Below are 19,950 nucleotides of genomic sequence, written 5' to 3' on the forward strand. Positions count from 1 at the left end.
ACCACTCTGTCTAATCAAAACATTTGGATCCTCATCTAAATAGTTATGAGCTGTGGTGAAAATGAACAGTATAGACTAAAGATTTCAGTTCATTATAAGATTTCTGTTGTAGATCACCAAGAGAAATGACACAAGATGCACATAAGATGCACTACTTGTTGTTTAGATTATTATACAATCCCTTGTATCCTTGCCTGTGGCAAAACTAGACAGTACAGAATTTGGACGGGTAAACAAAAATGAAGTAGCAGAAATGACCAGGGTGCAGATTTACTGTTTGATGATAAAGCAGTTGCTTGCTGGCCATTTTTAGTAAACGTTTTTATTTATTTTGGCAAAGATGCAGTCTAATATTTACCATATCATATAATGCAGTACAAAAGTAGAGGATCATAATAACAATGCTGTTAGTGTATATGCATCCAGCTGAATGAGCATTTCATTTCAGAAAATGGCAGAGGCATGAAATACATGACCTTGCAGACAACTTTTTATTTATTATTCATAGGTGCAACAGTCCAGTATGTTGCACATCATCACATCATGCTCGGTAGGTTGAAGGCCAGTGGAGAAGTTTAGCTTTTGGAAACTTTATTCATTCATCAGAAAGGCAGAGTGGGTGTGAAGGTTTGAATTTGGTCAGAATTCAGTGCCTGCAAGTTTGATCTTAAAAGATTTTGGACACAGAAACATTTGTTATTACCTCTAGCAGAATGTTGTGTTGTCATTTAGATTATTGACAGAATCTATTGATTGCAGGTTTTCCTGGCTGCGCTTCACTCAAACAATACACACTGGTCATATTAACAAATATCTGCAGTGATGTGTTAGCATGTTAGACCGCTGTGCCACCTGAGTGCCCATGGATTGAGTATTTATGCCTTAGAAATATTAGTAGACATTCCTGATGTGAAAATCTATAATCATATTTCTGTATGGCCACAAAGAAGTCCATCTAAAGTTAATCTTAATCATTAATAGAGAATTAGGAGGCCATTCTACAAATTTAAATCCTGAGACTGCTATGATATACAGTACATGCCCATTATATGTGTCGAATTTAACTGTAACTGCTTAATAACTACAAAACAAAGGAATTACTGAAACAAAAGTATAAGTGCAACCAAAAGTAGCATGTGAAATATTTTACTTTTAAAAAAAGAGAAAACATTGACTGTAATGATGGCCAGCCTCACTGGATGTGGTGGCAGTGTAACACTGGGTTAATTTGATTCAATTATTAGTCACAAATCTACTTTTGATGCTTTTTAACATATATGGTTTTTCCCTCCTGCTGCAGGTTGGTACAACCGTCTATACATCAACTTCACGCTGCGCCGTCACATCTTCTTTTTCCTGCTGCAGACCTACTTTCCTGCTACTCTGATGGTCATGCTGTCCTGGGTGTCCTTCTGGATCGATCGCCGTGCTGTCCCTGCGAGAGTCTCTTTAGGTACAGAACATACATGACTTACTGCTTTTTATTATTGTACTTGAGGAGTTTAGCAGCTCTCTTGACTTTCTTACTTGCATGTCCTAAAGGAGGTACTTACAGCAAAAAATGCTTGTGTCATTTTTGATTGTAAGGTGTCCACAAATTTTGGACAGTATATTATATAATTTGATACTAGTCAGAGCAGTTAAGAGTTTTCTGTAGCTGGTATTAAAGTTCAGCTTTCTGTACTTCACCAACAAAGGTTCTTTGAGGCAATGTAACATTTCTAAAGGAGAAAACTTGAACCCGGTTCAGACCTGATCTAATGATTCTCTGTCTACAGGCTCCTTCCTATTTTAAGGAGCTAATGTGCTTCTATAAATTGTAACAAAAGCTTGCATATCATTTGGCACTGTATAAGTCAGGTCAGTAAACCCTGACCTAGTATTTCAGGCTAACCTTACAAAATGCCCCCAGTCTCAGACCTTTGACCTAAACTTCAGCTGCAGTAATTGAGTACACATACTGTTGCTATTTTTAAGATTAAATTAGGGCCAGGTAGCAACCCAATTGCTCATTTTTCTCTCTCAGGCATAAAGCTTTTTTTCTTCTCAGGCATCACCACAGTGCTCACGATGTCCACCATTATCACAGGAGTGAACGCCTCCATGCCCCGAGTGTCCTACATCAAAGCTGTAGACATCTACCTGTGGGTCAGCTTCGTATTCGTCTTCCTCTCTGTGCTGGAATACGCTGCTGTCAACTACCTGACCACTGTGAAGGACGGGAAAGACAGAAAATTCAGGGAAAAGACCAGAGAACAGGTAACATCCATATCTGCTTCTGCTGATGTTCTTTTGAGTTAAACTTTCATAGCTGTCACCCATTCAACTGGAGCTTTTTTGAATTAGAAAGTTTAACACTTGAGTTTCTGTTCAGTAAGGAGGACTAGAAATCTCACTCTGTTATATTGAAATGTTTCTTACATGCACAGTCTGAATGATTACACTAGAGTCCTTTTGTTGTTGAAAAAGATTTGCTGTCAAGTTCAAATCTCAGCTCGGGTATTAGCTGGCCGGGTGCCTACACAGAGACACGATCGGCAGCGTGTCTGTAGCGTGTCTGTAATAATATATTAATGATATACACCGATCAGCCATAACATTAAAACCACCTCCTTGTTTCTACACTCACTGTCCATTTTATCAGCTCCACTTACCATATCGAAGCACTTTGTAGACACTGACATGGTGGTGGTGTGTTAGTGTGTGTTGTGCTGGTATGAGTGGATCAGACACAGCAGCACTGCTGGAGTTTTTAAAACCGCATCCACTTACTGTCCACTCTATTAGACACTCCTTACCTATTTGGTCCACCTTGTAGATGTAAAGTCAGAGACGATCGCTCATCTATTGCTGCTGTTTGAGTTGGTCATCTTCTAGACCTTCATCAGTGGTCACAAGATGCTGCCCACGGGGCGCTGTTGGCTGGATATTTTAGGTTGGTGGACTATTCTCAGTCCAGCAGTGACAGTGAGGTATTTAAAAACTCCAGCAGCGCTGCTGTGTCTGATCCACTCATACCAGCACAACACACACTAACACACCACCACCATGTCAGTGTCACTGCATTCATTGAGTGTAGAAACAAGGAGGTGGTTTTAATGTTATGGCTGATCGGTGTATTATTCTATATTGTACAGTTATATATTACAAAATAAAAAAATGCACCAAATCTGATGACATTTGATTTAATGTAAAAATCAGGTTGTGTTAGTTGGACAGGCGTGAGACTTTTTCTTTGTTTGCATTTACGATTTAGGTTATTATAGATAAAAAAACAGCTTTCCGATAAATGTCCAGCATGCAATTCAAAGCATCGGGCAGCAATTATGTGATACGCAGCAAAACCGGTTTTCCGCTGGCTGTGCCATGAATTCCACCAATCAGTTCACTCTGATTCAACATTAACTGTGAGACAAATTATCTATATTATGTAATTTGAAGCGAAGACATGAGAGAAACTGATTCTCACTGTTTCACAAAACTCTTAGCTGTTGCATTCAACATAGAATTGTGTTCTTCGTGCTTTGTAGCTCTTAAATTATATTTATTTCACCTCTTAACTGAAACAATAATGTTTAATGAATCCACATCCTTTTTTTTCATCTCACATCTCCGAATGACGAGAAAGTTTTATACTATAGTACATCTCATACAAAAATGCATGTTAATAAACCGTCAATACTGTCAGTCAGCTTGCTGTTAGTGGCGCAGCCAGCAGAAAGCGGTATGTCCGCAAATCAGGTGTAAACGCAGCCGTAAGCGGCAAAATGCATTCAGCCTCACGGCAAACGAAGCACAAGTCGCTTATCATGTGAATGCAGCCTAATGCTTTGGTTAATCCGAATTGACTCCCTGTTTGATATTTACAGCTGAAGGCAAAAAGTGATATACACTTGTAAAGGACAGGCAGTCTGGCTCTTTTAAGGATGTTTTCATCTATATGTTAAGGCAAGAACATCAAAGCATTCATCCTGAATATGGTTTAAATCTCACCTGAACAGACAATCTAAATTAAACCAGCTGAGGCTCTGAGGACATGTGTTTGTCCTTTGTCCCTTTCCCTTATCAGGCCTTGCCATGTACGTGTGGCCTGTCCCAAGGCAAGAGCATGATGGTGGACGGGACGTACAGCGAAGCGGACAGCAACAGCCTGGCGGGTTACAGCCGTGCGCCTGTGGGCACAGACGAGCCTCCTGAGAAGCACGAGCGCATGGTGGTGCACCTCGCCATCGACAATGAGTCCACAGGCAACAAGAAAAAGGGTTTGCGCGGCTTTCGTATCATCCATAGCACTCACGCTATCGATACGTACTCGCGCATGATATTTCCTGGGGCCTACATCTTCTTTAACCTCATCTACTGGTCAGTCTACTGCTGATTTGTCATAGATGGAACCATCACTGTAGACAGTTTTGCATCTTTTGGTGTGAGTGAGTGAGCTGGAGGCTATGGTGAATCAAGAATGACTGATTTCAGCCGGAAATACCATTTCGGTCCTGAATATCTGGATGTACTTTACATTACAGAGAAGCAAAGTGATTTTGGATCAACATTTTTAAACTCTTGACATGGTAATAGGATGTTAGTCTTCTCAGACATCACCCAGTGCTGCACAGATTCAGATTGATGTCGACATGAGACACTCACTAAAAGCCAGATAGCTATTACAGACTCTCTGAGCTGCTGAGTGGGATTTAAATCAGCCTGGCTCGCCCTGGCTCGGTTATTTTCTCATCTAAATAAATGACATCATGCCAGATCAGTGACCGTTTCATCTCTGATCAGACTCTCATTTTGAAATGGATGCTTTATGCTAAATGCATGCAGTCAGCACTGTATTTTAAACCTCGTAACTGAAAAAGTAAACACAGATTTACCTCCATTCCACTATACCAGCATTTAACGAGTGAAATCAGGAAGGTCCAAGGATCTTTATGAGCAGTAACACTAATTACAATGTGGACAGTAGAATGGATTTCTAGATTATTTGTCCAGCATTTATACGGCTGGTTACCCCTCATTTGATTTGGTGTTTGTGCACTGAGTTTGCTGTCAACTGGAATCAAGTGTCAGCTGTACATGAATCTAAATTACATTTTTAATCAGCAACATTATTAACAATGACTTGCAAGCAATCCAACAGTCAGTGCGGGTGAAGGCAAATACTATGATTTGTCAAAATGTGTTTAATACAAATGTAAAATTTTACATTGTTTATCTGCACGGGTGGCAGAGTAGTAAATTACACTTGCATACTACTACTGGAAAGCAGGGTTCAAATCCCCAGCAGTGCTATTGGACGATGACTGGCTATGTCTGGATGGATTGCTTTGCATCCAGTGATTCTGGGGAAGTAGGGCTCAGTATTTTTTTCTTTATAAAAACCTACTAAACATTTGGAAGATGTTTTGCCTCCCATCCACATATTAGCATATATAATATATATGTTACATGATATAATATGTATACTGATGAGCATTGATATACAGAGACAATGCTGTAAACTAGTTAATTTAATACATCAACCATGTTAAATATGCACAGGGGCCAGAAGTCTGAGACCACTAGTGTATATGCTTCTATTTTGCATTTTTATTAAATTGAATACATTTTGCATTACAAATCTCAAACCTCTAAGCTTTTGCAGCTACTGTGTAAAGAACAAATAGTAGATGATCAGGAGTGCTGCCTGTCTAGGGTTTTTCTTCACAATCTCCTGAACTAAACCCCTTCAAACATTTATGGGGAGCCTGGAGGCCAGAGAAAGCTGAGCATACAGGAATATTGTGAAATAGTACTGGGAGAACATGGATCATCAGACAAAAAGTGAAGTCCTGATAATGTTTCCACTATTAAAGATTTGTACTCACTTTGTTGTGCAGATTATATAATTATAATAATGAAAACTTTATATGCAGTTGTAGATAAAGGCAAAACAAAAGTATTTACACTAATAATTTAAGTCTCAGCTACCTTTAGCTAGTGTAGTCCAAAAAAGTTACTTCCTTTTCATGTCTCTAAATCGAGGTATGTGTGTGGAACTCTGCTGTGGAACAAAATGGCCATTCGGGTCAGATGCACAATTTACCCATACTGCCCGGGGCATCTCTTCTGCCTGGTTACCCAACATGCTCAACAACCCATATCCTCAGACCTCAGATCATGGTCTAAAACGAACTGCATTAAGCTCTAACGAATGTACACTCCTTTTTTATTTATATATATAGAAACAGCAAAAATATGAGTAGGAATCAATTCTGTTGAAAGTGAAATGCATGTTGTGAGAAAATGTTGTGAATAAATGTGTTTCTGTAAATGACTGGGTTTTTTAAATCCAAAATAAAGATTTTATGTCTTTTCTGGTTGTTTTGAGCCGTACATTTGTTTTCGACTGATTGGCATTTTGGTAAAGATGTATTAGAAAGCTTATCAGTGGAAACATTTCTTCATTAGGTTAATTAGTTTCATCTCACACTGAATATAAGAGAAATGTAAACTTTAAGAACATTTAATTTATTACAAGAATATAATATATTACAAGAATGTTAACTTTTTTGGGTGCTCAGGACCCCAGTTTGCGTTTCAGTGGTCCCACTGGCATAAGCAATGGAGTATGTGTCAAAGCTCCATCACTTTCAGCGCCATTACTAGTGCCATCCTTCTTGGCCAGCGTGGGCGTAATGCATGCAGCACAAGATTTGCTGTGGCGAATTGGAAATGACTGAATTGAGGAAAAAAGGGGAAAACAAGTCTTTTCCTCTAGTGCTCGATGGGATTGAAGAATCCAGAGCAAGAAATCTAAACGCACTCTTCATTCATAAATCTATCCAACTATCTTTACTTTGTGTATATACAGTATGTGTGTTGGGAGTACTTGTGTACCTTTCCAGGCAGATTTATTACAGCTTTAATTGTTTTAAACTTCTTTATTACTGCATTAACAGTACATTCTGGTAGCTGTAATATACCTTAGCTTATATGGCGTATTGGTCAGAACCAAACTTCTGGTTCCTGATACAGATACAGAAGGCGTTTGGCGTTATGTGAACCTAGCCATTAGAAGGGGCACATATGAGTGCACCCCTACTCCTAAGCCTGAATAAAAAGAATGGTGCATCAGGAAGGGCATCCGACCTGAAAACTGTGCCAAATCGAATATTGGAATGAATGATCAGCCTAACAGAAGCAACTACAAGAAAAAAATAGCTATATTTAAATTAACTTTGTGATATCTAAAGGTCAACACTAAGGAAAATTCAAATATAAAAAATAAATGCTTCACTTGCATTTTGTTTACACTGATTTTTTATGACTGCAAATAATTGCCACAAAGGGTTTGTTTAAAAATGTATATCTAACTTATACGCTAGACATTATTTCATAACCATTTTATGCATTCCAATATTTTTGTGGCTGGCTGTATGTATGATAATTAGATTCTCAATCTGTGGGTATTGTGTGCGTTTATAGTAGCTATACAGCATTAAACCTCAGCGGATACACCGTGTCTTTCCACACTAAAACTGAAATTGTTATTGCGGCTTCGAACACCTCACAAATATAACCTTTTTGTCTTGTCCGTTCTGTTTGTTTTCTCAAGGATCTTTGTTTCACACACACGTAAATTTAAGTCAGTGATTTATGTTTGAGAAAACATTGCAAGAAAAGTTCATCTCGTAGACAAACAAATCATATTATATTCTTCTCAGAAGAGTCGTGGAGTCGCAGTGTTTACACAGTGGATGAGGAATGGTCTCTTGGCAGACTGAGATGGTGTATTTCACTGTAGCTGTTTGGGTACATGACTAAATGTTAAATTAGAAGGAAGACGGTAAAGCCTGCAAGACAAAGGTAATAAGATTTTCTCAAGGTTGAGTCGTTGGGAAGTTTTTTGGTAGGTGGGGGGGCTGCATTGTGGCTCGGTGGGTAGCACTGTCGCCTCACAGCGAGAAGGACCTGGGTTCGAATCCCAAATAGAGCATTCCAAGTCCTTTTTGTATGGAGTTTGCATGTTCTCCCCGTGTCTGTGTGGGTTTCCTCCAGGAGTTCTGGTTTTCTCCCACAGTCCAAAGACATGCAAGTGAAGTGAATTTTAGATAAAAAATGATGATGGTGTTTAACGATGAACTTTAACTGATGAGTCTGATGAAATAATGAACTGATTTACTAACCAGTTCTGTCATGAAAGTAACTAAAGTGTAAAACATGATGTTAATAAATAAATGGTGTGTGTGTGTGGGACAGTTTTACTAAAAAACAAATAGAAGTGCAGGTTTTTAAATGATTAACCATTCTGTATTGGTTATTCTGGAGCTGGAAAAGGTCCACACTGAACATTTTTGTGTTTCTTCTACTCCAATGCATACATTTTAAAGTGCCATTAAGCTCCAAAGAACATTTTAAATCGTTTAAAGTGTTGCTATGGCTAACTAATTCTAAAAAAATTCCATTTCTTTTTTAATTTAGCAAAAACGTTGCAGACTTCTTTTGACCAGGGTTGCATTTGTAGAATTTTTGACGTGTTTGGCTCTAATTGAAATAAAGTCTGTGGAGCTTTTAAAACAAGTTAAGAATTTCATCAGAAAAGCTAATCTGGTGAAAGAGCCAAGACTGTGGGCACTGCAGAAATCAAAGCTTAGTTTAGGAGAAAAAATACTAAACTACAGCTCTGCAATTTCTCCAAACGAACACTTTGTCCTGATCAGCGTCATGATGAGCCCAGAGCCTATCTTGGGCCATCTGGATGCAAGACAGTATACACAGAGCATCAGATACACCCACTTTTTTTTATGCTAGGAGTTGGACTGGCTGCACTAATGGTAAATAGTGTTGTTGTTTTTCTTCTTTATAATAATAATTATTATTATATCATTAATATAGGGTGCTTGGGATGGTGCAGTGTCAAAAAATAGATGGGACCGCAACTAATTATCTATGTGAAGTTTGACACGCAGGTTTCTTCCCAAAAAACATTCATAGGTTTACTCAATTTTGAACTGAGTGAGTGAATGAATTATTAATAATATTTATTCATTCATTCATCGTCTGTTTTACTACCTCTTTATCCAATTCATAGTTGCAGTGGGTCCAATTAATTGAGTGAAAGGCAGGAAACACCCTGGACAGGCCACCAGTCCATCACAGGGCAGACAAACACACACACACACACACACACACACCATGGGGGACTTTAGTAACTCCACCTCCTCTCGGAGGAAACCCATGCAAACTCCACACAGACTCGAACCGCTCCACCTGGGAATCAAACCCAGGACCTTCTTACTGTGAGGTGACAGTGCTACCCACCAAGCCACTGTGCCGTCTATTATTGACAATAATGGTGACAATATTATTATCACTATTATTAATGAATAATCATTTTCATCAATTTAATCTTAATGAAGCAGGTCTGGTTTCACCAGAAAACCCCAGGCACAAGGCAGTAAGACCCTGAAAATTGCAGGGCTTTGGCCAATCCCCCCTTCAGACATTGATTCAAGGAATCATGCCTGTAGCGCCCGGTCGGCTGACTGATTCGCTTAGATTTAGATCAGATCTCGGTGGTGGTGAGCTAGCGTAACAGATCTCTGCTTTATCTGCACTTTATTTATTTCAGTGTGACCAAAACAAGCATTTTAACAAAAGACTTAACCACAAATTGCTTAATAAGAACGCTGAACAATTGTTTTTCATCTTTGTGCATTATCTTTACTGCTGGATGTTTAAACTCTCAAGCCTTGTTCTGTCAGTTAGCAGACAGCTGCTTAGTGCAGATTAAGCACTAAATGAAGCGATACGAGCAGGACGAGATAAAGGGTTATGTAACCCAAAGAGGCTGGCTCACCATCCAACACTACCCACCAAATCCAGATTAATTTGGTGTACATGCAGCATTACAGAAAATTGGAAAGAGGGGGGAGGGGGGTTAAACGCAGGAAAAAGAATGAAGGAGAAACATTTGGCAGTGAATTAGCTGAAATCAAAAAACAGACCTGAGGGCCAAAGTGTATGCTTGGTTATAAATGTTATAGCAGAAAGTGTCAGTAAAGGAAAATTGCATTAGGAAAAGAAAGAAAAAAGACATAGTAAAGTGATGGAAAGGCTCTGTAAGGGGGGTGGGCGTATAATCTGATGTTCTGTGTACACAGGACATCACACTGCAAGGTTTTTAAGATGAGACCATAATCAATGGTCAATAAATGTTAAACTGATATATCGTTAGGATTCATACAGGTAAACTACTGCGAAACTTATTAATTTATTCATTCATTCAGGCATTTGACCATTTTAATGCTTTGCATGACATGCTTTCAAATGGAAGCATGATTCAGGCTTTAATTTCCATTCACAGCATATTTTAGCATTTGTCTATTCGGCAGATAAAAAAAAATCTGCTAATTGAATAGCAAGCAGCACTGTGGCGCAGTGGGAAGCACAGTTACCTCACAGTGTTGCCTTACAGGGGTCGATGTTCTTGAACTCCGCTTCTAACTATTGAGTGTATGTGTTTTAGCAACAACAATTGCTAACAGGTATAATAAACCAGTTATATAAAGGAAATGATATGCTTCCAACTTTGCTGCAACAGTTTAGGGAAGGCGCTTTGCTGTTCCAGCATGACTGTGCCCATGTGCACAAAGCAAGGTCTAAAAAGACGTGAAGAAAAGCTTGTTTCAAAGACACTCCAGTGGCCTGCACAGAACTCTGACCTCAGCCCCACTGAACAACTTTGGAATGAACCGGCTTTCTTGATCAGTGCCCAGCCATAAAAATGATCTTTTGATTAATTAGGCACAGATACTTTTGGCCATATATTGGTCATATTGATGTTTCATATCATTAAACAAACCAACACTACTAGGTCTTATCAGTCAAATAGCTCTATCTAAAGGCTTATGTGGATGCAAAGGCAGCAGACTGACCACTGATTCACTGAGCTCCAGCTAGATGAATATAAACATATATAAACAAGACAGTGTCTCAATGGGTCAGGTGCTACTCGAAAATACTGAGTGCAAGGCACTTGTACACCCTGAACAGTGATCCAGTCTATTTAAATCTCCATCAAAATCTTTCATTTGTAAAGATTTTAGGACCCTTGGGCACCAGCCTAGTCAAATGCTTCGGTGCATGATAATGAAAAAAAAATGAAAGCTCGAAGGATCCATGTTGTACTTTGTACTTTTTTGCTTTGGGAACACAGTGTCACATAATACATCAGATCAAGCCACTGTGTTTGTGTGTGTACTTGCTGTAGGCTGTATATCTTGCTAGTGGGTACACAGTGTCACGTAATACATCAGAATAAGTGTGTGCATGGGCGTGTTTGTGTGGTAGATGATGTGACAGAAAAAAATTTAGTTAATGATTTATACACTACTATGAGGAATACAACCTGACCCCTAAAAAAAGGTTTCCAGCACAATTAAAATTGCCAAAGTTCTTGCTGGTACTAACAAGTAATTACAGACAAACCATACAGCTGAACTTTATGAGTATACAATTACTAACTGTAGCTTATCGGTTGCTCTGTACACTTTTTTGCATTCCTGTACCCCAGTGACCAGATGTTATTGTTTTATCCCACTTTAAATCCCAGCGGGGGTTGGTCAATTGTTTAAAATGTTTTACTGTTGCATTCAGAATTAAGTTTGCAACAAAGTAATTCAAATACCTTGTGAAATTATAATTTTCACAATAATTTTTATATTATTGATACATGACCACTCTGTGAACAATAGATGTCAATTTATGATAAAATTTGACATTGTTTAGATGTTTTTGCAATTGCAAGATTAGAAAAACAATGTTTATGTGAAAGAATGTTAAAAAAACAACAACTGACCAACATTCAAGCTATGGGCAAAGGTACAGAGGTACAGAGGTACAGAGGTCCCTTTTTGACTCACAGTGTACATACGCTATTGTATGAATCAATATCAATTAATGTATATGTAAAATAGGTGTACCTAATAAAATGCTCAGTGAGTTTATGTATTTACACAGTGCTCCGAAAAGTAATTGCCCTCTTCATTGCATAATGCCACATGGAATTTATTCACATCATTAAACATGAAATTACAAAAAAAGCACTTCCGCGGACAGTTTGCCAATGGCCTCAGGTATAATGCTGCTCAGGTTAAATGACCGCAGCAAAGGGACTGTGTTCAAGAGAGCAGGACTGTTTGTATCTCCATTAAACAATGGATAATGCATCTAATTGTGCTTTATAGACCAAGCTACTCAGTCCTGAAGGGTCAGTGGTGTTGAGAAGTCAGATTTGCAGTGTTTTAATCAGTGAGATTAAAATGAAACCTGCTGATAGACTCTGTGAGCAGAAGATATTTCATGAAAACTATATTTGGACATTAGAGTGAAATGGGTGAAATGAGTAGTGTGTGGTTTGGTATCCATACAACTCAAGTAATTCTGAACTAAATCATATCTTAACTGTAGAATGCATAATATTGCAGCAATAGAAAATAATTAGATTACAGAAAACATTGCTAAAAAGGGCAGATTATTTTATTATTAACAGTTTTACAGAAACTACCAGATTTTTTTTTATAGCTGACACATTGACTGAGGTTTTAGTAAGTGTTAATGGTTCATTTTATTTAGTTTTAACTAGGGCAAATGAGAAAAAAAGACTATTGTATCTTAAAATATACATATGACAAAAAGTATGTGGACACCTGGCCATGAGCTTGTTGGACGTCCCATATCAAATACAAATGGTATTAAAATAGAGTGACCTATGTGATCTTTTCAGCTATAACAACAGCCACTCTTTAGGCTTCCTATAAGACTTTTAAGAATGTGCCCATTCAGTCAAAACAGCATTTATAAAACTAGGCACTGATGTTGGTCAAGAAAGCTTCAACTGATGTTCCAGTTCATTCCAAAGTGGTTCAGTGGAGTTGTTTTTTAAACCAAGCTTTTCTTCCTGTCTTTATAGACTTTGCTTTGTGCGCAGAGTAATTTACTGCAATTTCTTATACATCTTATATATATTTTTCACTGGCTTCCTGTAGCTGCCCGCATTCAGTTTAAAACACTGACGCTCGCCTACAAAGCCAAAAATGGACCAGCCCCAAGCTACCTTTGTGGTCTAATCAAACCCCGCTCTGTACCACGCAACCTCCGAGCCACCAGTCTCGCTCGACTTGAGCCTCCATCCAGGACTAAAGGAAGACAAGCATCAAGGCTCTTCTCTGTTCTAGCGCCCAAGTGGTGGAATGAACTTCCTCTGTCTGTCCGAACATCTGAGTCTCTTGCTGTCTTTAAAAAGCGATTAAAAACCCACCTTTTTATGAAGCACTTAAGCTGACTTGTACTTATTTACTAACATCTTGTTCCATCCTTTTCCATTTCCAAAAAAAAAAAAAAAAAAAAAAAACAATTTGGTTCTAACCAAAGTTTTTACTAAAACTTGAGAAATGAAATGTTCACTTTGGAAGCACTTCTGTAAGTCGCTCTGGATAAGAGCGTCTGCTAAATGCTGAAAATGTAAATGTAAATTTTTCTTTTTCTTGTTTATATTTTATATACATATATAAGCCTGTTTATTATATTGTATTATACTGTATTTTTTGTATTATGCTAGCATATTTGTAGAGTTCCCGAGCCTCCCAACACACATTTCAATGTACAATTGCTGCTAACATTTGTACAAATGACAAATAAACTTAAAACTTGAAACTTGAACTTGAAACTTGAGAGGTACAGTAATGCTGGAACAGGACAGGACCTTCCCTAAATGGTTGCTGTAAAATTTTCTTTATACTGTAGAATGAATTTATTGCACCAGTTAGAAATTGTTGACTGAAGCATAAATTAAAAAAATTGAAAGAGATGTCCCAAAGCTTTTGTCCATTTAGTGTAGTGTGTATATCATGTGGAGTTATTAGGTCTTAAAATTTATACTTTGAACATGAAGATTTTAAAAGCCAGAATGTTGACAATGTTGACAAAATGTTTGTTCTCTTGGTGGCAGCAACATGCTTCCATACTATTATCCTCTGTAATAATATTATATAATACAATATATGTTTCACCTTTTACCCTTGACAGCTCAGTCGTTAATCCTCAATAAATCTCTATTAAACCTATAGAGAAAGGAGCACAGAAGCCATAGCTCATACCCTCCGTAGTGCTCTTCTGTTGGGAGGGGGGATTGGTTTGAGACTGAGCCGGTGTAAAAACGTCCCATGCACTGGAGCTTAATCCTGAACGCCATCAGACTGACCCGACACACACCTGTTAATATCGTTACATTTAGAGATTAAATCCGCATTTAGTTCGTGGTTTGTACAATTTAACAGGTTCTTGGATTCTCTGGGATATTTAACACACTAGATAAAGGCGAAACATCTGATAATTAGTGAATGAAAGTTGAACTTTTAGCGGAGTTTTCTATAGATAAATATACTCACCTTTAGCGACCGTTGGTGAATTTTCCCGCGCTTTAATGAGGCGACATGCGCGCGTGCCTGCTCGTGCTGCTGTGCGTGTGGCTGCTGAGCGCGCGCGGCTCTTCAGCTGGACTGAGGGGTCACAGACTGCAAACATACAACCAGATCAGGTATGAATTACTTATTTGTTTTACAGTTTTATGAACTACATATGTGTATAAAACTACAAACTAACGCCCTGTATACAGTGAGCAGAGTGTGTTTAATATACTTTCATTACATACATTCACATAATGTTGTTGTGTGTGTGGACACCTGACAATGAGCTTATAGGACATGCTATTACAAAACCATGATTATTAACACTGAGTGGCTGAAACAGCCTCCACTCCTTAGGGAGGGATTTCCTAAAGCAATAAGCCACGAGAGGCCGTACGTTACTGTGATTTTAGCACGGGGATGACGTTTTTGTTTTTTCTAAAACTTCTTTCCCCGTGCTAAAATCTTAACAGTAATGCACGGTCTCGAGTGGCTTATTGCTTTTATAAAACGGCGGTCAACATAAAATATAATAAATACTACAATGTTTAATTCATAAATGTATTTATTGTGTATAAACTTACAATAAAGCATTCTTCCGCGACGCAAGGTAATCCGATTAACAGTGTTGCTAGGCAACGTGAGGGCGAAAATAACATTAACTTTCTCTATTCAGTGGCGTATTAATATGGAATGATGTGAGGTGGTCCTAGGTGTGCGTTTATCGGGGATTTTACAACGGCTTCGAACGCGGCTCAGCCAATCAGATTTTAGGACCGGAACTATCCGTTTTATAATCAGGATTTTGGACTGTGTCTGTGGGAATTCAGTCAAAGCAGTATTTCTGAGGCCAGACCTCCATGTAAGACAACATTTACATTTTCGGCATTTAGCAGATGCTTTCATCCAAAGCGACAGTATACAATCTAAGCAATTGAGGGTTAAGGGCCTTGCTCAAGGGCCCAACAGTGGCAACCTGGGAGTTGTAAGGCATGAACCGACAACCTTCGGATTGCTGGACCAGTACCTTAACCACTAGGCTACAGCTGCCCTGAGAAGAAGGTCTGGATCGCTGTAAATATTTCAATTTACATTCAGCAAAATGAGGGTTTCCAAAACCTGTTTTGGGTCACTGTGTGGTTGGAACACCCAAGATTTAAAGGCTTTGATGTTCCTTTTAATTATTCCATTTATCATCTGCTATAATACTAATATACTACTACCACAATGCTCAACAGTAGTTACAGTGTTGTTGGGTTTAAATCCCTTGAAACGTCTGCCCTGAGAACATGCTTCTGTTGATTTGGGGTGCATGCTAAGCTTTTCGTTGTTCTTGTGATATTCTTGTTCTTCAGAATACTTTTTGCTTGTCAAATGGGTGAAGTCAGACTAGCCTAGCATTTTATGGGCACGGAGAAGTCACCAGCTGTAGTTCATCATAATCACTAATGAGTAATTAGAATGCCATGTAACAAAGGTAAAAGCCAATATAAGTGTTATTTTTACTTTCATCAACCGCTTTATTCTGGTCAGGGACGTGACGTGTCTGGTTTTACGTGCCTGGCCCACTGATAGCACTGCTGAGATTTAAACTAGCTTTGGAAGGCTAGTGAATCTCTAGTGACCTCTATTTCTTTAAGTGTTGTTTTTATAAATACAGTTACAGAAGAAATGATCCCTTATCCAGGGGTATTTAAACACAAACACACTGCTGCCATACATAGCAAACTGTACACGTGCATCCTTTATCACTTTTAAGTGACGCTGCTTTGAGATCTTTGGTGCCCTCAGCACGTTGCTCTCTGAGTGTTTGTCACTGCAGATCTTGTCTTATATTTTCCCTCGTTTAGAGATCTGCAGAAGCCCTCACATCCTGTCTGTCTTCATTTCCACATCACTGTGTGATGTGCAATAAGTCATGACATCTGTGCAAAATGCAAGTTAACTTGGAATAGAACTGTCTCAAGGGTCACATATCAAAACTCTATGTCTGACTAATAAATGCTGTAAAGTTTCAAAGTATTCTGATACTATAAACATCAATATACTGTAAGTATAGAATCGTTCTTATGGTAATGCTGCTTTAATAGGCAGTTTGGCAGATATTGTTAATACCAGTGGCGATTTCTCTGAGACTGCAAGGGAAGCTCAGCTTCCCCTAAAATGACAAAAATTAAATGGTGAAATATGTACAGTTGTGTTAACATTTCATTGACTACAAATGCGTTAGAACACGTTCATCTCGAAGACGAGTTCGTTCAGAATCAGCTACTTATCACAAATCGACTGACTCGATTTTGTTAACTTCTCATACATTCCCGTAGCGTCAGTGCATTTGCACTTCAACGGCAGTCACTTCAACGGGACTGCATGGAACGTTTTTTTTCATTGCTTCGAAACTCGCCGGTCTTTGGATAAATGCCACGATTCTGTCCCGCCCCCGGACGCTGAGCGTCTCTGGGGGTGAATGGAGCTGTGGGCGGGTCTGGACGCGGAGCTTCTGCAAGATGATTGGAGGATCAGTCGAAAGGCTGAATCCCGTTTTGATTGACAGCTATTTTGAGAGCTACACGTCACTTAATCACTGGGAGCTTCAGTCCCATCGCGGATTTTGCGAGTGAAGTCGAAAGACAAACTGCGACCCATTTCTTCGATAGGATCACAGGCCATTTTCTTGAAAAGGAACGGAGGGCAGAATTTATGTATAAATAAATTGAAAAATTTTATAATGTTAGCCGACAATGAGCTTCCACTCTTTGAAAGACCAGCAGCCACTGGTTAATACACATTCAGCAGTTAGCCGCCACCTTCTGTAAACATATTTGGCATACACAATTTTGGTTGCTGAGCAGTTGTTGCTCTTTAAGATCTCCTCTTGATATATATACAGTTTATTGCTCTTCAGTATGACTAATTGTGCTGTCAATTTTTGTCTATGAAGAATCAATGCTGTATGATGGCCATAGGTGTGGCCAAATACTTTTGGTACTACGTAGTTAGTACTATGACATGACATGATAATGTTTGTAGTGCTGGTGTGATTGTGTCAGATGCAGCAGGTTTGATTTCCATTTCCCTTTCCATTGCCTGTTATGGCATTAAATAGTCTTTTATTCAATGCCCCTTACATTTGTGACCGAATACAGACAATCAAGGGTTAAGGGCCTTGCCCAAGGGCCCAACGATGACAACTAGGTGGTGCTGGGGCTTGAACCAGTGACCATCTGAACAATAGTTCAGTACCTTAATCGCTGTTACCACTGCCTTAATAATAATGATGTAATGCCACTTTATTTCCAATCCGATTAGACTGCAGCATATTCTGAGGTGACACAAGTTTTTAGACAACAGTTAATCTAGCATTAGGGAAGAAGGACTGTTCTGAACTTGATTACCTTTACCATATTCTATTCTTGCGTAACATCATTGGCTGGATCAGATTAGACTTTTCCTTCAACTCAGTATTGTGACAGTGGATTTGAGTAGATTTAAAAATGTCACAGGTTTCATAATCGTCTGTGACCTTTATTGTGACAGTGCCAATATCTTTTAAGACCTTTAGTAAAAATGTAATCCTGAATCTGGGTGGAATAGTATGAAAAACCTGTCAACATGATACAATATAATAACAGTTCAGCAGACTAAAACACACCTAAAGCCATGGTGTGACGCTGGGTCGATGGAGGACATGTGCGTAAGATCAGTGAACGGTTTATTAAATACAGAATCCATTATCAAAATCCAAGATAAACAACGACACGAATAGGATACACGGAACTGAAACAAGATAAGATAACAGAACTAGGCAATACAAGGAACTCTGTAATACACATGGTAAGGATACGTTTTGTATGCATCTAGGAAGAGCAATACTTGGCTTGGAACAAAGGAACAAAAAGAGACACAGTGGGAAACAGGTGTAGACAACAATCATTAACAAATTAAATACAAAGGACATAGACAGGGCGGAGGAACAGCAAAACAAAGTGCATGTGGATTATTAGAGTGCAAGAGGGGAACCAGGGAGGGTGTTACTCATGGGCATTGATATGTAGTCAGTCCAAAATCTGGCCGGGCTTTCTGCTATATTTTGAAACATGACTTTATTTTAGTCACAAGAGCCTTAAACTTGGCCACTGTTTGTTTGTGGATCTATGTATTTTAGTTTAACCTCACCATATTCTATTTTATAATCTCTCTTTTTTTATATATTTTCTTTATGCATTTTCTCCCCTTTTTCTCCCTTTTTGGCGCGTCCAGTAGCCCGATTGCGTCATGCTTCCTCTCCACCAATGCCGATCCCCGCTCTGATTGAGGAGAACGAAGCTAACCCACGCCCCCTCCGACACGTGGGCAGCATGCCGTATGCATCTTATCACCTACACTTTGACGAGTGCAGTGCAGCTCAGTGTTGTGTACAGAGAGACACACCCTGAGAGCACTCTTTTCTCATCTCTGTGCAGGCGCCATCAATCAGCCAGCAGAGGTCGTAATTGCACCAGTCATGAGAGAGAGACCCAATCCGGCTTAGTCCCGCCCGTATCTGATCAACAGGCCAATCGTTGTTCATGTGGCCGCTCAGCCTTAGTCGGCAGGCAGAACTGAGATTCGATACGATGTACTCAAGATCCCAGCTCTGGTTCCAGCGTGTGTTTTTACCGCTGCGCCACCTGAGCGGCCTTTTTTAATCTCTTTTAACTGTAAATGCTGGGCTGCACTGAAAATGAGGGTCACCCTCAATGATTTTATAGTGCAATAAACATCTGAATGCCATCTGGTGTCACATCTGGTGTTAAGCTTGACTGATTGTGTTTTTGCACTTGTGGCCCAATTTAGCAAATAATACTTCTGTCATGCATTTCCACGTGAATCACGGGTTGTGTTAAATTTGGATTTTTTTCTAGCTTTTGTTCGCTGTTGCGTAGTTTGACTTTCTGTCTTTTAATGTGACAGGCTGTCAAGCCTCTGAAAACTTCCTTTCAACAATTCGGGTAGATAATAAAGGCAGAGCAATGAAACATCAAATAAACTGTCAGATAAACTCAGAAAGACTTTACCTACAAAGAGCTGTGTTTCTGAAAAGTGTTGAAAGAGATGATCATAACAGAGAAAAAGAGGTTTGAACTTTTGCACCAAACAATGTTCTGTTTCTGTGTTTTTGCAGTGGAATAGCACTGATCCCATGTGTAATTATTTCAGTCAAAAGTGCATCTGTGAGGTCAGTCACTTAGGGTCTGGTTCACAATCAACGTTTCATTCTCAAAGGTGCTCAATAAGCCTTCAAAGTTCCTTAACACCAAGCCTGTCAAACTATGTCCTAATAGATCTAGACTTTTGCACAGAGGTACAGGAATGGCCTTTTCCAAAATGTTGCCTTATAATAAATCTTATAATTAATTTTATATCATTAATACCATATACACCTATGAGAATTCAGTGTGGTTGAAACACCAAAAATCATAATTACAAAGAGTGTCCACATATTTTTTGCTATATG

At 38.9% G+C, this 19,950-nt stretch overlaps 2 protein-coding genes and 1 long non-coding RNA gene across 4 annotated transcripts in view; 2 read left to right on the forward strand and 1 right to left on the reverse strand.

Moving 5' to 3' along the window:
* LOC134320469 (gamma-aminobutyric acid receptor subunit rho-2-like) overlaps positions 1-4,758 on the forward strand; it is a 27,622-nt gene extending 22,864 nt beyond the window's left edge. Inside the window, exons 7-9 of the mRNA XM_063001866.1 lie at positions 1,301-1,453; positions 2,051-2,259; positions 4,070-4,758. Of these exons, the coding sequence (XP_062857936.1) occupies positions 1,301-1,453; positions 2,051-2,259; positions 4,070-4,378 (671 nt within the window). The 3' untranslated portion in view covers positions 4,379-4,758. The remainder of the gene's footprint in view (positions 1-1,300; positions 1,454-2,050; positions 2,260-4,069) is intronic.
* Positions 330-14,521, reverse strand: LOC134320470 (uncharacterized). The gene is made up of 3 exons (XR_010013695.1): positions 14,436-14,521; positions 2,143-2,209; positions 330-1,447 (listed from the first exon to the last, which is right to left on the reverse strand). It is a non-coding gene; the product is annotated as an uncharacterized LOC134320470 (long non-coding RNA).
* Positions 14,141-19,950, forward strand: part of LOC134320465 (gamma-aminobutyric acid receptor subunit rho-1-like) — a 13,700-nt gene continuing 7,890 nt past the window's right edge. For both annotated transcript variants that reach the window (XM_063001858.1, XM_063001857.1), the window contains exon 1: positions 14,141-14,584. In XM_063001858.1, the coding sequence (XP_062857928.1) occupies positions 14,481-14,584 (104 nt within the window). In that variant the 5' untranslated portion in view covers positions 14,141-14,480. The remainder of the gene's footprint in view (positions 14,585-19,950) is intronic.

The sequence above is a fragment of the Trichomycterus rosablanca genome, chromosome 9 (genome assembly GCF_030014385.1).
Source record: "Trichomycterus rosablanca isolate fTriRos1 chromosome 9, fTriRos1.hap1, whole genome shotgun sequence".
NCBI classification, from domain to species: Eukaryota; Metazoa; Chordata; class Actinopteri; order Siluriformes; family Trichomycteridae; genus Trichomycterus; species Trichomycterus rosablanca.